The 25,488-nt window shown below is 43.5% G+C and overlaps 1 protein-coding gene across 2 annotated transcripts in view; it reads left to right on the forward strand.

Moving 5' to 3' along the window:
• Positions 1 to 25,488, forward strand: part of disc1 (DISC1 scaffold protein) — a 44,284-nt gene that overhangs the window by 13,729 nt on the left and 5,067 nt on the right. The window contains exons 7-13 of one of the 2 annotated variants that reach the window (XR_015109514.1): positions 504 to 558; positions 2,402 to 2,504; positions 2,662 to 2,850; positions 11,503 to 11,563; positions 18,423 to 18,666; positions 19,650 to 19,685; positions 21,115 to 21,159. Coding sequence is in view for 1 of the 2 variants with exons in the window: in XM_086180830.1 (XP_086036956.1) it covers positions 504 to 558; positions 2,402 to 2,504; positions 2,662 to 2,850; positions 11,503 to 11,563; positions 18,423 to 18,666; positions 21,115 to 21,159 (697 nt within the window). In the remaining variant the exon portion in view is untranslated. The remainder of the gene's footprint in view (positions 1 to 503; positions 559 to 2,401; positions 2,505 to 2,661; positions 2,851 to 11,502; positions 11,564 to 18,422; positions 18,667 to 19,649; positions 19,686 to 21,114; positions 21,160 to 25,488) is intronic. The other variant, XM_086180830.1, reaches the window with a different exon arrangement.

A 25,488-nucleotide genomic window follows, 5' to 3' on the forward strand; every position in this document is an offset into this window, starting at 1 on the left:
TGTTTTCAGGTTGTCCATCCGCATGACCAAATTTTCCTCAACAGGATATCTTAGGAATCCCTTGAGGAAATTTCTTCAAATTGGCCACAAATGCCCACTGGGTCTCAAGGATGAGCTGAAAAAATTTTGGAGGTCAGAGGTCAGGGTCATGTTGACAGGCACGCATCGCAGAGGAGTACAGCCACGGCGCTGGTTTTCTATTCAATTTTAAGTCTCAACTAGCATTATGTCTATTCTTTTATTGGATATTTTCAATTTTTACTTGAAATATTTTCAGATTCAGTGACGTGACATTATCTGTGAATAATATGCGCCAACTCTTGCATGACCTTCGGAGACAACTTGTCATAGAAGTTATAAAACATTCAGCACCTCTCTTAAAAGATAATGTCGTGTGTAGCAGCCAGACGAGCAGATGCATGCTCACCCATGCATTTGCATCACTTGACGCATTCAAAGGAAAGAAGCGACCAAATCTATAACTATTTTTTTTCCTTTTACAGACTCCAGGAACAGGAGCAGGCATTGAATCTGTCCATCAAGGAAGCCACCGCTAAAGTAAGGCACTGATTTCTCTCTGGCTCTCAGTCAGCATGCCAACAATGACTGAATGTGTATGAATATCTAATGAGTAGCAAGTCAAAATAGAACGTCTGTGCTGTGTGCCAGCTTCAGTGTGCCAGCTCAGTATAATAAACGCCGAAGTCTGTATTCATGTTCTTATTTCTATTTGACAAGGCGGTGAACTCTCCATAGTAGTGTCTGAAGATTCAGGAGCAGCAGGAGACGTCATTTGGAGTAAATCCTCTATGACTCAGTGCAACAGCAAAAAAATACAGCTGTCTGGCTCTTTCTCTCCTTCCTGATGAGAAACCCAATAAGTGAATTTGCCAACTTTAGTTGTTTAATTACCTCCGCCAAGGAGATTATGTTTTCACCCGCATCTGTCAGTTTGTTTGTCTGTCTGACGGCAGGATTACGCAAAAACTAGCAGGCTGATTTTCATGAAACCAAGTGGAGGGGTGGAGCATGCTCGGGCAGCCACTGAGCAACAGTTTTTAAAAATGTGTTGGCCTTGACGGAGGTCTCTATCGTCCAAACGCTCTTGCAGTTTTTGTTGTTTTTTGTTTTTTGTTTTATTTCATAGATGCATCATGTGATATGTCTGTTCAGCTAGCATGTTTTGTACATGGTGCCTCGTCTCTGCCTCTCGAGTTCCCGCGGTTTGTTCACTGATCTCTACTGACTGTCGATCTCTGAGAAGCAGCAGTAAAACGTTGTGGTTCAAGGATGGAGGGAGTGGAGCACAGCAGGCAGCGGGGAGGTCTGTAAAGACCTTTTCATTCTCACTGAGTTCTTTAGAAAGCTGCCATTAAATGGTTGGTGGTGCTGCAACAGCACCTCAAAAGAATATATGGTTTTTTCCATGAAGAGCCACTTTCACCACAATTGTTCATTGTCAAGTTCAAATGAAAAGTTTTGTTCCTAAATGAGATATCCGCCATGTGGAAAATGGCACACCCTGCTGTGACAAAATGATTGCCGGCATGAAAGTAACTCTGGCTTTCTCTATTCGCTTTTTCAATTCCCTCAAATTGACAAGTAGCCTGATGTTTTGAAATTAAATCACCAATGTCAGAATTCCAGTTTGAGTGCAGTTTCCAATTCATGTGTTGCATGAAATAGAATTATGCAAGGCTGTATGAAGTGTTTCTGTGGGAAGAAATGTCCCCGGAGATGTTCTGCCTCAGAAATACCAACCTATTTGACAGCCTTTTCAAAGTGTTGCACAAAACTGTGTCAGATTCAAGAAGAAAATGCGTCAGAAAATCCGGCTCCGTATCCCTTTGAGCAGTGAAAATAGTTCCTCAAAAGAAGAGAGTGCATCATGGGGATTGTCTGGCTGTAACTCAAAGTGAATGCACTGGAAAAAACAGAGGTTTAAAGGGCAGAGTTGGGGCAGATGGGGCCAGACAGGCGCTATCTGAAGCCATCAACTCCTCTGTGAATCCTGGCGAGTGGAGGTGCTGCATCCCCATCAGACCCATGACATTCATGGCCTTTTTTCCTCTCTGACATTCTAATGGCATCTTTTATGGAGATTTCACATTTCCCTGTCTGTCCAGATGAAAGAAGCAGTCCTCTCTTTCATTTTAAAGGTTATAGACAAGGTAGCACCTGGGCGTTGATGCTCTGCTGTGTATTCAAAGCAGGGAGAGTGCCGAAGGATGGAAATGAATCTGTAAGGTCTTGTAAGAATGAGTGTCAGAGAGAAAATGAAAGCGGAATTGGAAATGAGCAGTGCATCCTGTGGGATCCATGTGTCTGCAAAGGTTTTGTTAGTTACCACCCTTTCCTCCTGCTCCCCCCCTCCACCTCCTCGTCTCTTTCTTTTCCCCAGGTGGTCATGAGTCAGAGGCTGGGCAGCAGCCTGAGGAGGAAAGTAAGCGAGACCGAAACTCAGCTTTTGGCACTGCATGAAGCCAAACTGGCAGCCATCTCAGGTGACTTTGAGCCCCACCTTCCTCACTTCACCTCATTTCACATCTTTTATTTTGCTCATTTACTTGAATCTTGTACCATTAGTCTCACTTAATTACGCCATTAATGGTAGAGTCAGTCATTAAAAAAGTAATGTCGTCCTGTGGTGCACCGCTGCAGGTAATGACTTCAGTAGTGCCAAGGAGCTGAAGGCTGAGATGAAGGCGGTGTACCTGGAGCGCGACCGGCTGGAGGCGCTGGCCAAGAGGCTGCACAGTCTCAGCTCGGGGAGCAGCCAGGAGCTGGCCCGGATGAAGGAGCAGCGGCAGCAGCTCCGGCAGGAGCTGGAGCAGAGGGAGGCGCAGCATGGTGAGACAATTGAGTCCCGTCTGAACTGAGATCCATTTTAGATTTTCTTGTTAACAGAGAACTCAATATTACAAGTAACTAGAGGAAGAAGATTTAGCCGTCTCATTACTGGAGAAACATTTCCAAGGGCAACAAAAAATTTTTACTCATGGCAACCAACATGACCACTAGCTGTTGATTAGCTTAGCATAAATACTGGAAACTAGAGAAAGTGTTTTTGGCTTCGTCCAAAAGGGAAAGAACCCACCCACCAGCACCTCTGCAGCTCAACAACTCACACAACAGTGAAGCTCTTGATGTTGCCGTGAGGTTGCTAGGCAACCAGCAGGGACAACAGAAAGTGGTTGGTCCTCGCCAATAAACAGTTCTTCCCATAATTCCCCATAAAACCACAATATGTTTTTTTTTACATATCGGCGTGTGTATGGCTTAAACAAACAAGAAACAACATGCGGGTAAAATTTACAGGAGCTGTGGATTCATGTTTTTATTTCCAGACAGAGCCAGGTGAGCTGTTTCTCCCAGTTTGTTGTCTTTACGCTATGCTATGCTAAGCTTAGCGGCTTCTGGCTGCAGCTTGATATTTCATACCTCTTCTTTTATATCTTTCTTGAACCAGGTCCATCCTGGTTTACATCCATGTTGTTGTATTTGCTGGGTTACTTGGCCATACCCCAGACAAATGTTATATCTCAGCTTACTAAACTGAAGTTCTCAAATACTTTATTAAAAGGAAATATATTGATTCATATTTTATGTCCCCTTTTCTAAAAAATAATTTCCTCTACAAAAGTGAGCTTCAGCTTGAAAGCATTTCGCTGCCCATTAGAGCATGCTCATGGCCCTCCCGTGGTCCCCCGGCCCAGTGTTGAGAAACACTTTATTAAGAGGTTTACAAAAATACTCTGAACTAATAAAGTGTCTGTGTGGCATTGTTCGTGCACAAAACAAAAATTAACCCACTGAAATCTGTAAAACGCCACCTACTCTCCTCCCTTATTAAAAATCCCAGATGACATGAAGATATAGATATTTTTTTATTTCATCTGTTCATCACAGGGTGTTTCTCACGTCCCTCCTCAGTCCATTCTCGCGTTTCTTCTTCAGAGTTCCACATTATCCTGGACCAGGATCAGCTTCCAAAGGATTTATGGTGTCACGATTCATACCTGTAGGACTCTCACAGTCAGGTTGTCAGTGAACACAGAGAAATGTTCTCGTTCAAAAATCTGGGAATGAAAAGACTTGCAACTGGTGGGGGGGGGGGGGGGGGGGGCTTTAGTGGCTGTAAGCTGTGATGCAGGTCACTGGCTTTAAAGTGTCATTTTTTAATCCAACTCTGAGCTAGAATGTGTCACACTATCTTTTTAACCATCTGAATTCCTTCTCCGGACCAAATTTCACTCAAAATTGTAAAAACTTTCATATTTAGAAGACATCTAGTGACAAAAATAACTTGCGTGCTGTTATGTGATCGTCCCTCACAGAAACTGCAGATAATGTTTTGTTTTCTGCACATTTATGGTGCAAAAACTTACTTTTTTTTTTTTTTTTTTTTAAATAAAACGCTTTCATCTGACAGCAGCAGGTTTTCACCTGCCCACTGAGACAAAACCACATCTGATGTACTTTTAAAAAGGTAACCCTCTCTTTTCATCAAAATACCCTTTAAAATATCAATGTAGATGTGACTCATCGGGACTCTTTGAAAAAGAGGTTCTCTCTTGATGTTGCTCCACGCTGGGATGGCATCAATGGACCACCTCTTTTCTCCCAAATGAAGGAGAAGTGATCGGCTGTCAGTCGGGACTCGGCATCAAATGAGTTCGCAGCAGGATTGGCAGTTGTTCAAAGGAGGAGGGGTGGCGGGGTGTTAGGGGGAAATGAGCTTTAGATTGTGTTAAGTAGCCAATTACCTCCGAGCCACTCTCTGCAGACGTGATGTATCAGCGCTCACACACTCTCCGACTAGACCAGATGTGAATGCTGCTTAAGGAAGGGCCTTGCTTTTTTTGGGGGGGGGGGGGGGGGGGGTGGATCACTTTGGCCTCCTGGCACTGGCAGAGAGATGAATGGATTTGGACGGTACCACCTGCAGTGCAACTCCACTCCATCAGTCACAGGCTGATTTCTAAAAAAGGTCACTTCCCTGTATGAGGCGCTTAGACACGAGCATTAAGAGGGGGAGGGAAATGGTGAGGGTAGTTCTTGAAGGACCAGACCAGAGGGACCTCAAGGCGTGAAATAAGCCGTCTAGCATCTTCTAATATTTAGATCATGACGGCCCTTGGCTACAGCATAAATTTAGAGTTGAGCCATTGTCTTGTCTTGAAAGCAGCATACCCTCTCGTCACTAGGGGGCACCCTTTCCTTTTCCCAATCAGACTCAGCTTTTACTGGTTATTGAATGTACATGCACTGACCTGGTCTTTTTGGTCACATAATGTTCTTAGGTGACATTATTCCCTTGACCTTTGTTGTGTTAACATGTGGCTATTAAACTCTGTCACCTCCCTGGTTTCATACACTGAGACACACTTGCACACACTGACTTGCTCCACAAAAAGGAGAGATTGCATGTTCAGATTCACCTCAGTTTGCTGCCTCCTTGCAGGATAATGCAGCTCTCTCACACAGTGACATGCAAAAGCTGCGGCTACACAAAAGAACAGGAATCAGGTGGGTAACACGTCACTATGTGGGAAGAGACGGCAAGTTAATGATTGGTTGTGTGCCTTCCTCAAATGCTCAAGTGGGCGCACACAATATGGCAGCAGGCACAATTTCACAATGTGTTGCTGACACCAAGAAAGGGGCTCATTAAACTGTCATCCTATTTGGTAATCAGGGGCTGGCACACACTAGCTGGAAACTGATAGCCCACAAACAGCACATTACCATTTCTTTAGCTGGAGGGAATTAGAAATTACTGTCTACTTCAAAGTCAAGATGGCCATCTCTATGGTTACTGAGGCGTTTCTAGCACATGCTTATGATACTAGAGTCAAACCATATATATGCATGCTCTTATAAAAGCCTGATTGTCATGGTGGGAGCTTTAAAGTTCAGCCGATACCTTGAAAAAAAGTCATCTCACACACACACACACACACACACACACACACACACACACACTGCTGAGCATCCCCCCCCTCAGCGTCCTCTGGAGCCTTACGTCCCTAATTGCCATTGGCACGATTGCTGATGAATACCAAACCCATTATAGCCAGAGGTTTGTTTCCCAGCTGAGAGTATAATTCTGCCCCCCGGAGAGATTTCGAGTGATGCTAAATTTACAAATAAATAATTGAAGAGCTGAATAAGATGAGTAAATGACCCCCAGGAGTGAGGACATTCAAAAACGTGGAGGCGGTGTCAGTGTGTGTTCCTCTTGATTTATCCGAGTCTTCTGCTGAGGCTTATTTAAGTCTACTGTTAGTATGCAGGCAGTATATTCAGAATTAGTCAGGTAATTTGTCTTTCGGTGATGGAGACAGTGAGTTGTCTGCTCTGCATGGCTCCAACGTTTAATTAGTCTGTCTATTAATGGATCGTCATATTCTTTCTGCCATGACTCCACCTTTGGACTTTGTGTCCAAACTGGAGTGCACATCTAAACACTGCCACCCTCCATGACTAAACAAATGTGATTTCCCCTCTAATGGGGTGCTGATAGTAACACGTGTATGATTTATTCATCATCCTGCCTCTTTTAGGGTGCTTCTGTTGAGAACATGATGGAACGTATGACAGCTCTTCTCCTGAGGAGTGTCTGAATGATTGAGAGCGGTGTAGTGGTTAAGTGGACCCGCGAGTATTGTTTCCTGGTTTTTGTTTCGGAGGTTTTGGCGTTACTCATTTGTACTTTGATTAAGTACAGGACGCTGTTCCATTGTGAATATGTCAGATGTATCACATACCCATAGGAATGATTAGAAAAACAAATGTGTGTTCCCGCCACAGGGGCTCCAACCACAGCATCAATCAACCTCTTTACTTTCAATCACACAGCAAACGAAGCCCAAAATTGGATGGGAGGTATGGGATCGACAGCCATGAAATCAAACATCCAGAGAATTCATCATTATCACTTTGGTGATGCTCTGATTTGTCATCTAGCGCCACTTGCAGGTTCTCAACATCTATTTGATCGACTGACATTGAAATTGTACAGACGTTCATGATCCCAAGAGGATGAAAGATAATGGGGTTGAGTTGAGAGGGATTGAGGATCGATTGCTATAAAGAATTGTCCGGACATTCACTTCCCCTTCAGGATGAATTGTAATTAAAACTGCAATGATTTCATTTCGTGAATCTTGACAACAACAGGCAACAAAGACATTTAGCTCAAAGCACAACTGAGCCCAAATGGAGAGCAAGAGAGCCACGACCATGCCTGCAGCCTCACTCGCCTGAGGGTTTTGGGCCACTCAGCGATGTGCGAGTATTTACAGCAACAGCCCCCGAATGAGCTGTTTTCAGTTGGCATTCTGGAGTTTCATTATGATAAATTTGCAACAGCTTTGATCACATCATATATGCGACGGTGTTTACTTCCTAAAACAAGGACAAAATAAAAAGAAGAACAACCCCCCCCCACCTTTTATTTAAAAAATGTACAGAAATGTGTCACAAATCAGTCAGGCTGCATTTACGAACTGTAACCACATCCTAAATTACAACATGTGAACAAAAATAGAAAACAGTAAACGGTATGGAAAATGGATGGGGGCGGCATGGTGGTGCAGTGGTCAGCACTGTCCCCTCACAGAAAGAAGGTTCCGGTTACGAGCCCCGGCTCAGATATGGGGTCTTTCTGTGTGGAGTCTCCATGTTCTCCCTGTTCCTGCGTGGGTTCTCTCTGGTACTCCAGCTTCCTCCCACAGTCCAAAGACATCAAGACGGGACGAGGCTGATTGATACTCTAAATTGACCGTAGGTGTGAGTGTGAATGGTTGTCTGTCTCTATGTTTTGGCCCTAAAAAGGGACTGGTGACCCGTCCAGGGTGAACCCCGCCCCTCTCCGGAAGGCTGCTGGGATAGGCTCCACCCCCCTGTGACCCTTAACAGGATAAGCGGTAGAAAATGGATGGATGGATAATAACAAAAAATACATATAAATAGAGATGCATAATCATAGTGGTAAACTCTCCTGTATGCATGCACAGGAAGTACATATTTAAGCATTTTCCATTTCTGTCAATGCAAAATAGAGCAAATGGAACACACCTGATGCCACCTAGCAGACTTTCGTTGATCGGATGAATGACTTTTGAGATAATCGATCCACGGACTGACAGACAGACAGAGATTTCTCAGAGATTTTTTTTTTTTTTTTTAGACTGAGTAGCTTGGTGCTCATTACATTTCCTAAAAAGATCCAGATTAACTAATGAGATAACGGTTTCAATTGAGGGCTGGAATGTGGATTCAGGTTGTGTTGTTTGTCCATCTCTGTTGGTCTTTTTTTTTTGTGCTTCCAACAACCAATCATCATAGCAACATATCAGTATGTAACATTTCACTCAGAACTGAAATATATATATAAAATATATATATGTGTGTGTGTGTATGTATGTATGGATGTATATATATACCCTGTATATCCACCCACACACACCGTCTGTTTACACGGGCAATTTTTTTGTCAAACGATTCCCTTTGTTGTGCATCCGTGCATGGCCTCACAATATGTTCCGCTGTGCCAGCTGCAACGCTTTGTGATCCTGGAGTCTTAGACTATCACGGGTTACTGAGTGTCTGTCTGAGATACCAGCCTGTCCCTCCTCGTCCACTGTGAGCTTGGCTGCTTTTCTACATCCGTATGTTGTGAGTGTCTTCTACATATGCTGACGGTGTTTGTGTTACCTGCAGTGCTGCTGCATCCGAACAGCCCGAGCCGAGCTTAAACACATTCATCACAGTTGCTGCCTTCAACTTCATTACAAAGACACACAGTTTTTCTTCTGCCTTATTATACGCTGGCTTTTGTAAATCGCACATTTTTGGTGCTGTGTTAGCATGGAGCTGCCTCTAATTTGTTTGACAACACGGAAGCCTCGCAGATGTTGTGTGCTTTAATTGTTACAAGACAAAGAAGAAATGACACCACACATCATGCAGCCGGAAATCTTAGCATCTCGCCATGGTTAACGTTGGCATGCTCATGAAAGCTCGTCTTAGCATTTTGACCGCGTTTATCCTCTTTGCTACATCAAGTAACACATTCTCATCCTCTTTCAATAGTGTCTCAGCTTATTGTTTGTATTTTGAATCAATGGCCTCTTGATTTTTGGCCAAAGTCTGTGGTAGCAATCATCGCCTGCTGAGTTGCGAGGGGAGGCTGAGCTCATGAATTTTTCCAGTGAATGCTCTGTGAAGGCCTTTGTGATGTTCCCTCAACTCCAACGCCAAAATACACAGCCACGTTTATCACACACTACAACCACTCTCCTCTTTATTGGCTTTTTAGTGCTGATTTGACTCGCATGGCCTGCCAATGACAGCCGCCTCCTGCAGACTGACAGGAAGTGGTAATATTGCCGTGGTTCCAACAGGCACAGGAGGAGGCTCTGCTGCTTGTCTTGTCCCATTCAGTAAAGATGAGATTATTTTCATCTGTCATGCCTGAAAAAGCCTCACTAGGCCTGCCACTGGTTGGCATAGCGACAGGATGGCTTATATCAGCATAGGTGGAAATATTAGGTCAATACATCTTCATCTTCCCCTCCTGTTGACTGTTCCTGGCTTTATAACGTTTCTAAATCTGGCTCTTGTTTAAACCTACTTTGTCATCTTGTATCTGTACGTGCTCCCCGCCACACAAAGTCAGGTTTAATGCCCGCCATGTATAATTCAGTGGCTATCTCCTTGCACGCTGCGTAATGGAGCCGGCATAAATGAAAGTTGACAAGGGAGACTGTGTCAGGTGGGAGAGCAATTAGAGGGATGGTAAGTGAGCTGCCGGGTCCACGCACACCTGATCTGCTCAGCAGGTACGTGACCACGCGTCCCCCTGATTGAACAGATTTGGCCTCTTTGTAAGGCAGCGACTCTCAGGCAAGATCCCTCTGTTTTATCTGTCTCACACACACACACACACACACACACACACACACACACACACACACACACACACACACACACACACACACACGAAATAGCCTCCATCATCCAAACACTATCGACAAGAATAAGTGTGTGTCACAGCTTCTCTCTCTCAACCATTTTTCTTTTGTCCCCACTGTGCCAGCTTGTCTCGTCCTGGAGCTGGCGCTGTCTAATAACGAGACAATGAGAGAAAATTATATTTCAAACCTCAGCGTGATTCAGAAAACCCAATTAGGTTACTGATGAGTTCCAGTCTGTGGCTAGGGGACGGGGATCTACTCAGCCATGATTATTGGCTCTCTTGTTGGGACTTCGATGCTCTGATGTCTGTCTGTTGAATGTAAAGCTTTACCTGGTTAGCTTAGCTTAGCATAAGGGCGGGAAACAGATTGCCTGGTTTTGTCTAAAGACATCAAAGCAAAACCTGACTACTTGCAGAAGTAAAGCCACTTTTCTACAACCGTTCTGGGATATCACTATAGAAATGACCTGCTGTTACGACGCTTTTCCAGGGTGTGAATTTGTCTTTGTAAAATAGAGATGCGACATGTAAACTCAACTCGACATCACGCCTGTCGTTTGAACAAAGATGCTGACAGATAACGGAACAGTTCCAACATGAACAGGCTGTTTGTTTATCTGTTCAAAAATTGGAGGTGTTTTTGTGAATGTGAGCTTAAATGCTGTAGGCTGTAGCTTCTTTTTTTATTTTTATTTTTTTTTTTTTGACGACATGAGAGCATGGTATCAATTTTCTCATCTTACTCTCGGCTAGAGTAAGCATACAGTATTTTCCCTGTAAGAATTGCTATTGTTTCATCAGAATATTTTTATTTTTGTCTTTACTTGATTGAAAAAACGTTGACTCTGTCTTATTATTGCATACGCGTACAAATGGGACTGTGTGTTTATATGCGTATGCAGGATTAGATTGAACATAAGTGTGTGCTTGTGTATACATGGAGTGTATATATATATACAGTGCAGTGCAATTGGACATAAGTGCAGCCAATTGTGTTTCAAAGATGTGCTGCTGCGGGGGGCATATTCTCATGTTTCATACATGAGCTCATTAACGGCGCTCGGATTGCCCTCCTCTCCATCCTGACTAACGCTCAGCCAGCCTGCGTCTGCCTCCTCAGGCGCAGCTCACTGCTGGCAGGAGGGCACAGGAAGCAACTCAAGCTATCCATCCAACTTTATGCCCCTAAGAAAATCTGGCATGATATGAGGGCCTCTGCATTAGAAAATCCTCTCGTATCCTCAGGCCCTTCTCGGAGGAGTGGAAGTGATCTTTACTCGATTGTGTTTTACGAGAGAGACTCAACTGTGCGATTGCTGTTTCTCAACACAATACCATCACTAACTGTGATGGTTGCTGTCTCTCCTAATAGGGCCCATGTACAATATAGCTAATGACAAGTCCCTTTTAATGGTATTAGAGCTGCGATTTGTTGCTAGGATACCCCATCATGCTTAATAAAAGTAGTAAATGCAGTGCGAGTAACACGCTGTTGTCTTTCTGTCCTCTCCATACAGAGAGCCGTCTGAAAGACAACACCAGCAAGTATATTGAGCTGTTGGAGGACAGACTACACAGGTAAGTGTCTTTCACATTAGCCATCAACTCAGTATTCCTCAGGAGTAAAAACAGGAGAGACATAAACAGAGTAGCGGCCTCTAAGGAAATTTCTCTCACCTCCATTATCCTCTCACCGAAGCACCGTCTCCCCAATTCCTCACCCACCCACCGCCTCATACTCTCACACCTTTTTCTTACGCTGTTGTTTCCTAGAGCCCCTTTCTCACATATCAGTCTGTCTCTCACATGTACAATTGGTCCTCCATTTCTGCCTCCTTCTCACATATTCCCTATACCTTCGCTTACATATTTACCCCTCCTCTCTGGAAGCAGACAGCAGCGTCTCTTTGTCTCTGCCCCGTGATGTGCTGAGTGGCTGACCTTTACCCGATGATGCTGACTGTCAACCTCTGTTTGCATCCTGATGGAGCTGCAATCCCATCTGCAGGGTTTTATTTTACAGGTGGATGAACAGAGCTCGTGAGGTCATGTGGTTGTTTAAATAGGACGAATGTGAGGCCTAACCAGCAATATATTGACATCATGTCTGGTTGACCCTTGCATCTATTTGTGGGGAGCTTTCATTTTTCCTTCCTGGAGGAGGCGGAGTCATCTCCTTGGCTGGGAGCCAGGAGTCACCGCGGGCTGTTTGTTGTTGTTGAGGAATGCAACGGCTGGGGTCTGCGTGGTCAAGGAGCAACATGGCAGCCGTCTCAGTGCCCAGCAGGGAGCCCCGCATCAGGACCTCGCCTGTCAATAGGGCAGATGGCTGCTTTGTGTTTGGCGTGTTTGATTTTCCGAGCGTACCTGTTGGCTCCGTGTATCTCCTGGGATAAACGTGAAGGGGGAAAAAACACTCACTTGCTGACTTACAAGAAAAATCTGCTCTGTGTTTGTCACCCAGATTGGGTTTTTTTTTTCCCCCCAAAACCCCCCGTTAAGGGCATCATAATGGATTTTTCAACCACAGACATTTTTTTTCCCCTCTTTAGATCCAATCGCTGTCAAAAGCTTAGTTACCAGCTAATAAATGCACAATAAAATATCTATTACTTTTTAATCAAGTAACTGAAAAACATTGTGAAGGTTTAACACTGAAATATTATTGAAGTTGATCTCATAATCTAACCATAAATATGTTTATGATACTTGTAACTCCTAGAATTAGGATAACATAATCAGCACCTTATAAAGCCTGACAGTGTGTTTATTACCTCCTAATTCTTTCTCACTTCCAGCAAATTAATATGAAGAATTATGAAAGTAATTTAGAAATACGAGGACATACTAGGACAACAGTCCTGTTATTCAATTAGCATTTGTGATGGGTGTGACTGATTTAGCTTTGAGGGAACATTCTCGCGACAAAGGCTAACGTTAAGTTCCAATGTTTGTTTGGAGTTTATGATGTTTTAGGGATGTTTATCATGTAATGTTCTTATTTAAATGTTTATTACAACATTTTGAGGATGAGTTTGGGTTGTTTGTAGTTGCCTCAGCAACATCCCTAAAACATCCTTACATTTGTCTTAGTAAGCATTTGAACGTCTACAACCAGTAACAGGACCAGTAGCTTCATCCAGCTCCAGTTTTGACAGAGGGACACATATTTGGATTGACCAACCAGTTGCCCCTAAACAAGCTGTGATGCGCACACACACGCACACACACACGCACATGCACCCATCATGCACTGTAAATGTTATCAGTCGGCTCTAATGTACCTTACTGCTGATTGAGTGCTGCGGTGACGGAGGTGAGGTGAGGAAAGAGGAATGGGGGAGGTTGGAGAGCGTCAGATTAGTACTGCTGAGATGTCTGGTCTCCTTGGAGACGGATGGTTTTGAAAAAACCAATTATCTCTTCCTTGCTAAAGACTAGAACAGGATGTTAGAGCAGCACAGACGCTCTAAGTGTGGCACCAGAACAAAAAACATGTTATTCAGAGTATCAGCACAGTTGTCTAATAAATAATCTTTCAGTAAGAGCAGCTGCCCATATATCATCTACATTTAGCCTTCATTTTATTCAAATTTGTTTGGGGGATGGCAAATTGCATAGAAGCCATTAAAATACTTAGACAAAACAGGCTGAAACATCCTTGGAGCATCTTAACTAGCAAACACGTAAACGCTCCGTTATCTTTTGTCGTCAAAGTGTAAATTGTGTTAGGCAGAGAAAGCCTGGGTGCTTGGATGGCTGCTTTAAAATAAGTTAAACCAACCACTTCACAAAGAGTTCATTATACCGCCCATAATCCATCATCCATCACATCCAATAGTCACCGCCTTGCTTTTCACCAGATTAGTGTCTCTGCTCAGCATTTGAAACATTCCCCCTCTTTTCCCTTTCTAATGTGTGAATTTATGTTAATGGCTATCGTGGATCCAGCCTGCATGAGGCTCGTTTGCCTTTTTTGAGGGTATTTTTTTCTTCTGTTAGATATTGTCATGTGCTGTAGAACAGGGTCCCCAACCACCAGGCCACGGACCGATACCTAGCCTTGTGATCGCGTAGAACCGGCCTGTGAAAACCCAGTTGGAAGCAACAGGGTGGATGCAAATGAGCAGAGTTTAGGGTCGAGATGAGCTTCCTGCACCTGTCAGCGCTGATGCGGGACCGCATGTGTGCACTGTCAGCGGTGTCTGAGGAACATTCCAAGAATTAAGACAACTGTATTGTGGATTTAACGCTGGCAAAAAAAAAAAAAAGTACACTTTCCTTCCGCTGGGTGTGAGCTCAATTAAATATTTGAGAAAACAACAATACATGTAATAAAATCTCAGATAAGAAGTCCACCAGTGGCAGTTAATAATCCAGTTATTAATATCAAGTGTCGTGTGCAGTGAAGTCCAGATTTCTATGGTGCTGGGTTGTGGAATGGCAGTGGGGATATATATCCCTTTACTTCTGAGCCATCACTTTTGTGTGTGAGACTGGTCCAATAGATTGGGAACCCCTGTTGCAGATATCTTTCAGTACACTGAGAATGGTTATGGTAGCCTACTTCATTAGCCACCGCAAGTCAGTAGCCTCTAGCTGTTATTCATGGTATGGACCTAAAGATGTAGCATGTGACCTATAAAAGCTGGACTTGCTAAAATATCCCGACAGTGTGTAAAATCACCATGTGCCTGTTCCCTTTGGTGAGCAGCACCAAAGCACACCTCCTCCGTTCAAGTCCTAATCCTTCCTCCGCAGCTGTCTGGACACAACGCCTTGAGCAGAAAGAGCAATCCTGTCAGTCAGCGGTCCCTCGGGGGGTTGGGCTGAGAGACGGGCGAAGGACTGTGCCTGCCCGCCTCTCTGTCTTATTACCGGGCCATCAGCGAAGTAGCACGCCCACACCCTGCCACTGGGAGATGGCAGACTGAGCAGCTGCCACCAATTAACCCCTGGGTGTAGAGTTCATGGCGACCAGGATGCCACCATCACTGGGATGCTGGGGAGATGACGCGTCTGCATTTTCATTGGCTGTTATCTGAAATGAATGGTGGCTGTCCGTTATGAGGAGAAGCTCCAGTGATAGATGTTCCCGGCTTTGACATTTTTAGAAGAATTTACAACACTGAATCCCCACGGAGGGTGATTTGTGCGTGTTCGAGTTAACACGTGTGAGTTCGACCATATCTGTGTGAGTGTCCCTCCACTCCAGAAGAGACAAATAACAATGGCATGGATGGACGGTTGCACCCCTCCCTCACCACTAGAGCACAATACAGAAACAGCAGCGTTGAGGACTGAATCGCAGGGCAGGGGGGCCAGCATGAGCAATTTTTCTATTGTCTGTGTGCCAAATGAAGGTTAGAGAAGGACTGAGAGGCATGCGCTGGCAGGGTACAGAGGTTGGCAGCCTTTTCAGATGGAGATGGGCTGGAAAACAAGTGGCATTCAATTTTCAGGAGGCCTCATCACAGTGTGAGAAGAAGGAATAGAGGGAGAGATTAAACATTATTGTCTGGCTGAGTTTGTTTGCATATAAAGAAGAATATCTTAAATGCAACTGTGGGGCAGGAAAGGCACAGAAAGATATTATAGAGGTATTGTTCATAGACTTGGCGGCACATTGGAGGAGTGGTTAGCACTGTTGCCTCACGGGTTTGAGCCCGGGGTTTTTCTGTGTGGAGTCTCCATGTTCTCCCTGTGCCCGCGTGGGTTCTTTCCTGCTACTCCAGCTTCCTCCCACAGTCCAGAGACCTGTAATTTAGGTTAATCAGATACTCTGCTGCTACTACTACTACTACTACTACTACTACTACTACTACTACTACTACGTCTCTAAACTGACCGTAGGTGTGACTGTGAGTGTGAATCGTTGTCTGTCAATGTGTGTTGGCCCTGTGATGGACTGGCGACCCGTCCAGGGTGAACCCTGCCTCTCACCTGAAGGCAGCTGGGAGAGGCTCCAGCCCCCCCCCCCCCCCCCCCCAACCCTTAATAAATAAGCGGTTGCAGGCTGGGTGATGGAGGACGTTTCTCCCTTTAAGATATTTGAAGCATCTCCAATGTCAGAAACACTCATCTTTGTCCCTGGATCTTGTCAGCTTTAGTTTGCTTTCGAGGCGAGATTCCTTGAAACAAGGTTTGTTTGTTTTTTTTTTGTTTTTTGTAGTGTATTTTTACATATAGGTTCGCTGCATTTTTTTTCTACATTGAAAATATAATCATAATTTATCAAGAATTTTAAAAACAAACTTGGCGAAGAAATCCAAATTAAAGAATTTATTGTGGTGTGCCCTAAAAATATAGACAATTACAGTATGTCTGCAAGTCATATGTGAAGGGGTTTGAATTTTAGGTGAAGCATAATCCATTAAAAAACTGCTGTCAACCTGAGCTCCTACATTTTTAAGTGCCGTCTCTTAACTGTGAAACATTGCTAGGAGGATGTGGGCTTTTCCAGTTCAGGAGAATTAGCCGATATGCTCGTAACATTGTGAAATTAGCCTTTGCTCCAGAGTAACCACTGTCAGAACAATACAGCAAAATGGCAGACATGGTGGATTTTGGTGGCTCATTCAGATCTTTTAAAAATAATTATGCACTTAAGTATTTTTAAAGGTGGTGTAAAAATAGAAGGGTGCAGTAACTCCAATTCTGTTCATAAATGTCACGAATATGTGAGTGATTTATTATCTAAAGGTCACTGAAGGACAAAGTGGAATAAAAAAAATCGAAAGGTCGCAGGTCTGAAAAATGAATCAGTCAAAAGGATTTTCATTTTTAAGAGCTAGAAAATGTTTTTTTTGAAAAGCTGAAATCCCTGACAGTAATTCAGATTTAAGGCTCTCAGGCAACCAAACCATAAAGAACAACCAGATGTGTCTGACGTTACTGTCGAGCAAATGATGAACATCCTCTGATAGAGATAAAAGGTGCTACTTATTGCGCGTCCTCCTGTTAAAGCCCTCACTCTTACAAACCAAATCACAGCAGTGGATGGGTGACTGCACTGCTCACTTTCCCTCCTTCCTTGATGTCCTGGGGTCAGGCTAACAGAGAGTAGAGATGGAGGGATGGTTGTAACTCAATGAGTGGATAAACAAAAAACAATCTCCTTGTCCTCACCCTGAACTCTTGCTCAGTGACCCCAGCAGAAGACAAACACATCCAGGGTCTCTTTGAAGGAAAGTTCACCCGACCAGGCGGAGATTCACTCTGGTTACAGTTTGCCTGTGGAATTCCCGTCTAGGAATATTTCATGTTTCCTTTTCACTCTTGGGCAGGGATTTTTTCCTGGAATGTTGTTAAAGTTTACCTTTACAGGGTTCAGTTATTGTTCACGTGTCACGTGACTTCGACACGCCTGATATGTATCGGTTCATATCACACTATACTGTACAGTATGTGAACAGCCTTGTGAATAAAGACTAAAGCCCCATTCACACATGCAGCCCTTCCCTGAAATGTTCCAGCATTTTCCTGGGAGCGGATCGTGGATGAAGGAGAGCCAGAATTGATTTTCTGGGAGATCTGCCCTGCCAGTTACACACCTGAAGACTTGCTAACATTAGATAAAACTAGAACACTACTGGGGAGAACCTTACACGGCCCTCCTCTGGCCATCTTGCCCCACCTATTGCCAGTGTAAGACCATAATATTCCTGAACAGACCAGCATTCAGGAATAGTGAATATCACGAGTGGTTCCTGTAAGGTGTTCCAGCGATCTACTGGGAACTAGAAGAGGCTTAAGTGTGTGCGGTGCCTTCGAAGGAACCTTACATATTGGCTGTGTTTACATGCACACTCATACGCCACTATTATTCTGATAATAACTCTTCTACCTGGAATACACTCCAAGTCTGCATGTCATTAAACATGTCACAACTAAGTAAAGAAACACTATAGCGTCACTCGCTTCTCTTTCATGAATGCGCATTCGGAGAAATTTGAACTGTAAAGTCCCCCAGTGTGTAATTCTTCAACTGGACTGGAAGGAAACAACAGCAGAAAACTTCAGTTCTGCCTTTCAGTCGCTTTGCTAAGTCTAGCAAATTTGTAGCTCCATGTAAACAGGCTATTAGTGGAGAATTCATTTTCGTGACCCTCATAAAGAACTTAATCTGAATATTGTCATTGTTGGAATAAAGACAAAAGAAAAACGTGATAAAGGTGGAATATCAAGTGCATGTAAATATAGAGATTATTGTGTTCACATTGCTGATAAACTTGGACCCACCTGAGCGGTCACGTTGTTGGTATGTTCCTATCTTGAAGCAGCACAAAGCATTTGAACCACTGAGTGAAGACACAAACATGTCTAAAGTCTGTGGTGGAGTATTTTTCCTGTTATTTGAAAAAAGGTTGCAGTGTTTAGACTGCGTTGTTCACCCTGGCATACATTATGGTAACACATGTGCTTGTTCCCTCCGAAGCTGTGGCTGTCCGGGCTTGGAGCGGATATGGGAGGCTGACCTGGAAGCCTGTCACCTCTTCTTGAGAGGCCTCCAGCTGCGAACTCCCAGCTGCAGCGGAGCGGACACGGAGGACCTCCCCGCCGCAGCTGCTTACCGCTCAACTCAGCTGTGCGCTAAAGACGAAGAAGACTGCGCCATGTTGACGGCGTTAGGAGGCCGCTGGTGTCCTGAAGCCAATTTGCAGAACTCTGAGTTCACCAAGGTAACTCAGCAGGACATGCCTAGTTAACAAGATAATGGATTATTCATTGGTTGGACACCCATGCATACATGCTGTAGTACATTTACATTATCATATCAGATCCATGTTACATGTATTTTTTACCTCTGAAAGGTCAAAGGAGAAGAACCAGGTTTTCAGATTTTCCTTTCTTCTTCTATGGCGTGAAACCTCAGACAAAGCCTGTCTGCTCCGTCAGTTTTACCACTTGACTGGAGAGGACATATTAATTTCGTACATTCAGCTGTTGTCAGAATAGAGAAGTCTGTCGACTACGGCGAGATGAGCAGCACACTATTAGCACGTTTGCTCAAACAAGGAAAATGTGGGCGTGAGAGTGGCGAGCATTTGGAAACAGTCTGGCGTCCTTGTGGAGTTTCATTCCACTGACTGCAGATTTAAGAGTCTGTTTCTACATGTGTTTAGAGGGAATACGTGTGTGTGTGTGTGTGTGTGAGAGAGTACTATCCCACCGTGAGTTGAGATCCACTGCCCCAGGGCAGAGCCTGGCTCATTCACTCCTCTCTCCACCCACATAGTCTGTCAGTCTCGCCTCAGATAGGAACAAAGCCAACAAAGCTAATAAAAATAAAATAGTGGACTTGCCAGACATTTTCCTGTGTAGGAATAGTTTGTTAGTTTAGCGCACAGATTGGGATTTAACCTGATAGAAGCAGTTTTTCATTTGCAGTTGATATGTATTTAAAAATGTAAATGCGTTACTTCAGCAGGGATCATCTGGACTGTCGCTGTTAGCAAATATTTGAGCTCGTTTACTGGAGGATGAGGACTTTCATTGTCATGTTTATTCGCCCGCTGTGCTCGAACCTCTTTCACCCTCTTTGCTTTGTACAACCGTAAATACACACTTTTCACTGATGTCTTCTTAACCTGCCCTCTGTAACTGCATGGATCTATTTTCTGCTTTCCCTTTGTTTCTCTCTGCTTTTGTTTCCCTCCAAAAGACCGGCCCCTCCTAACATTTCTGCGAGAACTAAAAGGTGAGAGAGCCAACAGTTTCTCTCTTCTGTCCTCATCCTGTGTTTACTCTGTCCTCCACCAACACGCCTGCATTTATGGGTTAATACGACAGTTGTCAGGAATCTAACCTATTTGAATGTTTGTGCAACAGTGGAGACAAATGATGATGCATTCAGGTGGATTACAAGCGCGGTTGCTGTCAAGTTTTAGCTCAATTTGCCTGTATTACTAGACTGCTGTTGTCCCTGTATGGAAGACCTGGGGAAGAATCAATTTATTGACCTAAGTATGTCCACCTCAAGAGCAGTAGGTGTGTGTGTGTGTGTGTGTGTGTGTGTGTGTGTGTGTGTGTGTGTGTGTGTGTGTGTGTGAGTGAGTGAGTGTGTGTGAGTGTCTGTGTGCGCTCCTTACAGCTGGTTGGTACCAGTTAGGAACAATCATTCCTGTTGAATGGTGGACATGAATTCAAAGATTCAGAAATCTTTAACTTCTGTCACGACAATAAATGTGGCACAGAACACAGAACTTACTATACTATCAACAAACACCTCTCAAACTAAAAGCAGACAGTACATAAACCCTAAAATCATAGACCACTGTGTGCGAAGTGAGACGTAAGGGGGCTTTTCTCATTATTTATCAGCCGCCTGTTTGGAGGGCAGTTTTCATCTCGTCTCTTGGTTATTACTCAGATATTTTATGGCTACTTCGTGTCACCCTGTATATCTGGGGATATACATGGAGATTGTTCATGCAGCTTTAGTGCTGATTTTGTAGATACGTTTATACTTAAAGACCACAGGCGATGAAAGACGATTTATCAGTTGGATTCCAGAAAACTGCCTGTGCTAGATTGTATGATGTTGCTGGGAGAGACGTGTCATCAGAGAGAGCAGCTGGGAGGACGAGCTGCAACCAAGGCAACCAAGGCCAATGTAAAATAAATAACAGTTTGTTTTGCTATATTAAATGGATCTGCCCCAAAATATAATGGCTTCTTCATTGACCTGTGCTGCACCCTTCCATGAAAATAGTTCTGGTTGTTGCATAATCACTCCTGAATTCATAGAGAGCTGATACACTTTATACAAATAGAAATCGAAGACTAATAATCCAACTTTGCTCGTTCTTTATTCGTGTTGCCTTCTTGTTTATGTACCCTAAAGCCACAAACAATATGTTAGTCTCCAAACAGCACAGTAATTACCTCCTTCCCCTGTGAAGAATGTACACGAACACACTTTGAATACTAACAAAGGAATGTGCAGTACAGATGAGCTAGTTAATCTATTTTCTCCTTGTCAGTTTTGGTGATGAATAATTACAACCTCCTCTCGTTGTGATGATGCTGCACACATACAGTACACAGACAACATAATTGCATTTTCAATAATTCATGAGCAGGTTTATGACTGTGTTGCCTCAACAAATGTTTCCCTTTTGTTGCAGAAACTGGAGGAGTTTTTGTTCTGCATGGAGGACAATCACCCCGAGGTTGGTAACGCTAATAATGTCACGGTGTGGTTGAACGTTATCGATGTAATTAAAGCGTCTGTGCATTTGCTGACCTCAACTTCAGCATCCCTGATCAATACTGAGCTGCGTATGAATTCTTGGTTGCAGACGGTCCGAGTTCGCTTTATTTATCCTCGGAACATTTTTACTCTGCTTGTACTCTCCTTTGTTCCTGCTTTGAATTCCTGTCCTCATTACCCCTGGCAGCTGATACAGGCACCTGTGTTTGTTAAGGGAGTGTGGCATGAAGGATTTCACACCAGAGTAAATGGTAAATGGACTCAATTTTATGTAGCGCTTTTCTACCTTCGCGGTACTCAAAGCGCTTTACAGTGTCATCTCATTCACCCATTCACACACACACTCACACACTGATGGTGGAGGCTGCCATGCAAGGCGCCAACCTACTCATCAGGAGCAATTATGGGTTCAGTATCTTGCTTAAGGACACTTCGACATGGTCACCGGGGTCGGAGATCAAATTATCGACCCTTTGGTTGCTAGACGGCCACTCTACCCCTGAGCCATGCCGCCCACAGAGTCAAGTGGTGATGGCAGCCTGATGATTGTATGTACACAGTTGGAACTGCTCTGCATGTGTTGGCCTACGCGTCACTAGAATATATTATATATTTATGATAACACCTAAAAGATTCATCATTTGACAGCTCCTCACCACTGGATCGTGCATTGACATGAAAATCTTGTCTTGTTCCAGTTGTTATTATTATTTCCTCAGGTAAACAAACCTCTCCCTGAGCAGTATATTGTCCAATCAGAGCATAGCAGCTGTGACTGGACGCAGTTGGCTGGTAAAGATTTCTCTGCATGCTGAAAAAGTTTTTTGTTATGTTCACCGATCCTAGAGAATTAAAAGTGTGGCTAAGGTGGTTAAGGTGCTAAAGTTAGCATTTCCAGCTTACTTGCTGGCCATACTAACCTCATTTTAATGGCACTGCGTTTACATTTAAGAGATTATTTTGTAAGCACCTGATCTTACAGCTGTGTTAACATGTCTACAAATTTAGAATAGTTTCGATTCTCCTGTATTTTTTGTAAACTTTGCATGTGCACTGCATGCAATACTGGCGAGAGTATGTACTGGTGGTCAGGGCGATGCAACATTACTGGATTGGCTAAAATGGCCATAAAACTAGCTAACGACTGACTGAGGAAAAACTGGATGACGTATAATGATTCAATCACGATAAAGTACAATGAGTCCATCATTATGATGGCTGCTAACTGATATTAGCATCTTTATCTTGATGGCATTGTGATAGGAGAGCTGGATCCTCAGCCCAGCAGAGTCTGACCTTGTTCTCCTTCCCATAATGACTTTAAGTAAATGATTTCCACTTAGCTGCTGCCGAGCTGCTACCCGCCTGTCACAATGGAGATTGATTGGTGTGTGTGAAAGTGTGTGTTTTAGCACTACTTTATTACTTCTAATTTCCCCTAATTGTTCTTTTATCCTCTCAAGGTTCTTGCATTCTCCTCCAAACCCTCCAAACGACAAACTAGGAACAAAATACTGAGTGTTGTATTCCTTAGTAGTTTTGATGATGGTGATGAGACGCTGGATAGAGTCGATGTCTGTCCTCCAACCGCAGCGCTGATTGAATCAGCCATTGCCTGCGTAATTGTACGAGGTTTTTTTTGTGTGTGTAACCGTAGTTTTGTCAGAGTGCCAGCAACATCCACATTTTACTTTACAAGTTGCATCCAAATTGTGTTTACGCTTTACTGAATGCAGAATGTCAATACTAATCTTTAATTATACTGGTGTAATACTCATATGCAATATTTACGTATATAACAAGAAATTACTCATCGGTACACCATGGGCCATCAGTTTATTTTGATTTATTCTGTTGTTTACCAACAACTTTTGCAGATTTTGTTCACGTTTGCAGTCGTTAGCAACCTCTCCATATAGTTTTGGACATGCCGTGTTCCCTCCCTGCTGCAGAAACCCTCCCAGGAACAGTCTTTGGAATGAGAATACATGTTTATACAAAAAGATTTAAATTTTTATAAATACAGCACAACCACAGACCTCCCCGTGAGTATATAAACGTAGAAGATCATGTAGATGGTCAGATCGTGTTTTCAAGTGTGTACCCATTGTGATAACGGTTGGAGTTGTTAATCACAATCTGCTTAATTTCCTTTCTATTTTGAAATAAATTTGGCTCTTTTATTGTTGGTAATAAGCAGTTATGACTGTGAATGTAGTGCTGACACCATATTGCTACTCTGTGTTGCCCAACTCGTGCAAAGTGTCTGGCCTAACAGCCCCCGTGGGAACACGCGCAATTACGTGCTGCCGTTCACTCATTATTGCTGAAATAACCATACCAGCACATACATGATTGTACATATTGAATTTCTGAATAATTTTCACCCTGCTTTGTTTCCTTGAGCTTCACTGACATTCACTCTAATGGGCATCAGGCGTCAACTTGCCTGCACACATGTTCTGTGTGTGTTTGCAATCCTATTATGTAAATTACATGTTGATATCTCATTCCCTGGGTCCTCTCTGGCTCGTCAAAAGCAGAAATAGCGCAGAAAGTAATTTGAAGTGATTTGATCACCACTAGGAGCAACTTAACAGCTCTAGAATGGCTTTAGTCTTGTGGTTTTTTTTTTTACAGAGTTCTGTTGAAAGTTTCCAACAAACTGTCGAGCATGTCTTCATCGGTGTCATGCTGAGCTTTTGTTTTCCCTGCTCTGGTTGTATTGACTTTACAAAGGCTGACTGGAAGCTTTAAAGTATAGAATCAATCAGTTACACAAACACGTGGCTCTTATCTACTAAAGAAGCTGCTAACCTTGACAGTGTAAAAACAAACAGCTCAGTAATTCTATAGGTCGACCAGCTTTCCTCTACACGGTTCCCAGCATCACAAAAGGCGACGCCTGAGGACGGACGTGTTCTGGTGATTGTTTGTCCTTTAAAGCATCTCAAATTCAAGCAAAATGAGGACATTGTTTTTAAATCTGATGTCCTTTGGGCTTTTAGCTTAAGTCTTCCCTGAATCCTTGATTGCATCACGGGGGAACTATACATATCGTCCCGCCTCGGGCCTATTGTTGTAGCTCACTTCTTTTGGAGAGTTGCATCACCCTGCGAAGGAGTGCTATTCCAGGACACAAACCAGAGACATGACTTTGCTTGGATTGCTGTGACACCTCTGAGCCTCAGGGAGTTGATATTTCCTACCTGCAGCTATGAGTCAGATTAGGTGCTCTTCGTGTTACTCGATAAGAACACCGTGTGAACTAGCGTGTGTCTATCTGCTTTAAGTGTATGTGTATGTGTGTTTGCTACACTCAATAAGTGTGAAGAAACTAGGACACGAGGTCTTCAACAAAGGGGCCTGTTCTAATTATGGCCAGCTCTGCTCCCTGAATGCTCTTCACTACTGCACTTTGCTCCTTCATCAAGTTGACATCCTGAGGTACACTCGGCCACGCAGCATCCCTGGGTCACCTGTAGCACGCACACCCCACGCCACCCAGTGTACCATGTATCTTTTGACCTTGGCGTCTTACCAAACACATTGCTGGCAGCTTCATGTTTGCTACTCTCCACGTCAGACTTGTTCCTAGTTCAACAGTGTGGAAGATGGATGAAATATGTCTTATTTTGAAATTTGACTTGCGGTCACAAGAGCAAATTTGTAAGCAAACTAAAAATAAGGGGAGAATAATAAATCAAGAAGTTGTGGGCTTCTTTTTTTTTTTTGCAAGAGTTGACTCTTTAACGGATGAATGCAAAAGTGTCGATCAAAAAAACATAAGAAGTCAGTCTGGAAAAATCTGTAGCAGAGTGACTGAATGACACAAGAAGCTCTGGTAACGGCAGGAGAAAGAGACACTGCAGCAAACTGAGAAGGAAGAACCACGACTAACTAAGCTGGGGAGGGAAACTAATGAGGAACAGGTGCCAGTAATCAGCGCAAATCACCCAAGTTGGGGGGAGGGGCATCTGAAAAGAGATAAGAGGAACAAAATAGGAAATTATGTGAAAGAAGTGGGGTTAAGACATGAAGTTAAGCACTGTCCTGATTGAGACCAGCTGATACTAGTTAGCTCAGCACAGTGAGTTGGAAGCGTTAGCATGCCGCAGTCAAAAATCATCAAACACACATTTATTTATTTTTTTATGTCAAGAAATAACTTGCTCAAAGTAAGAGACACTGTAATGTTTTAATCAGACGCATGATTCTACCTTCCCATCAAACTGTTTTGATTTGATGCAGCACCTCGAAACTTCGCTCAACAAAACAAAACGTTTGT

This window comes from Aulostomus chinensis, chromosome 16, assembly GCF_037954235.1.
Source record: "Aulostomus chinensis isolate RoL2024-O1b breed Wild chromosome 16, RoL_Achi_v1.0, whole genome shotgun sequence".
NCBI lineage: Eukaryota > Metazoa > Chordata > Actinopteri > Syngnathiformes > Aulostomidae > Aulostomus > Aulostomus chinensis.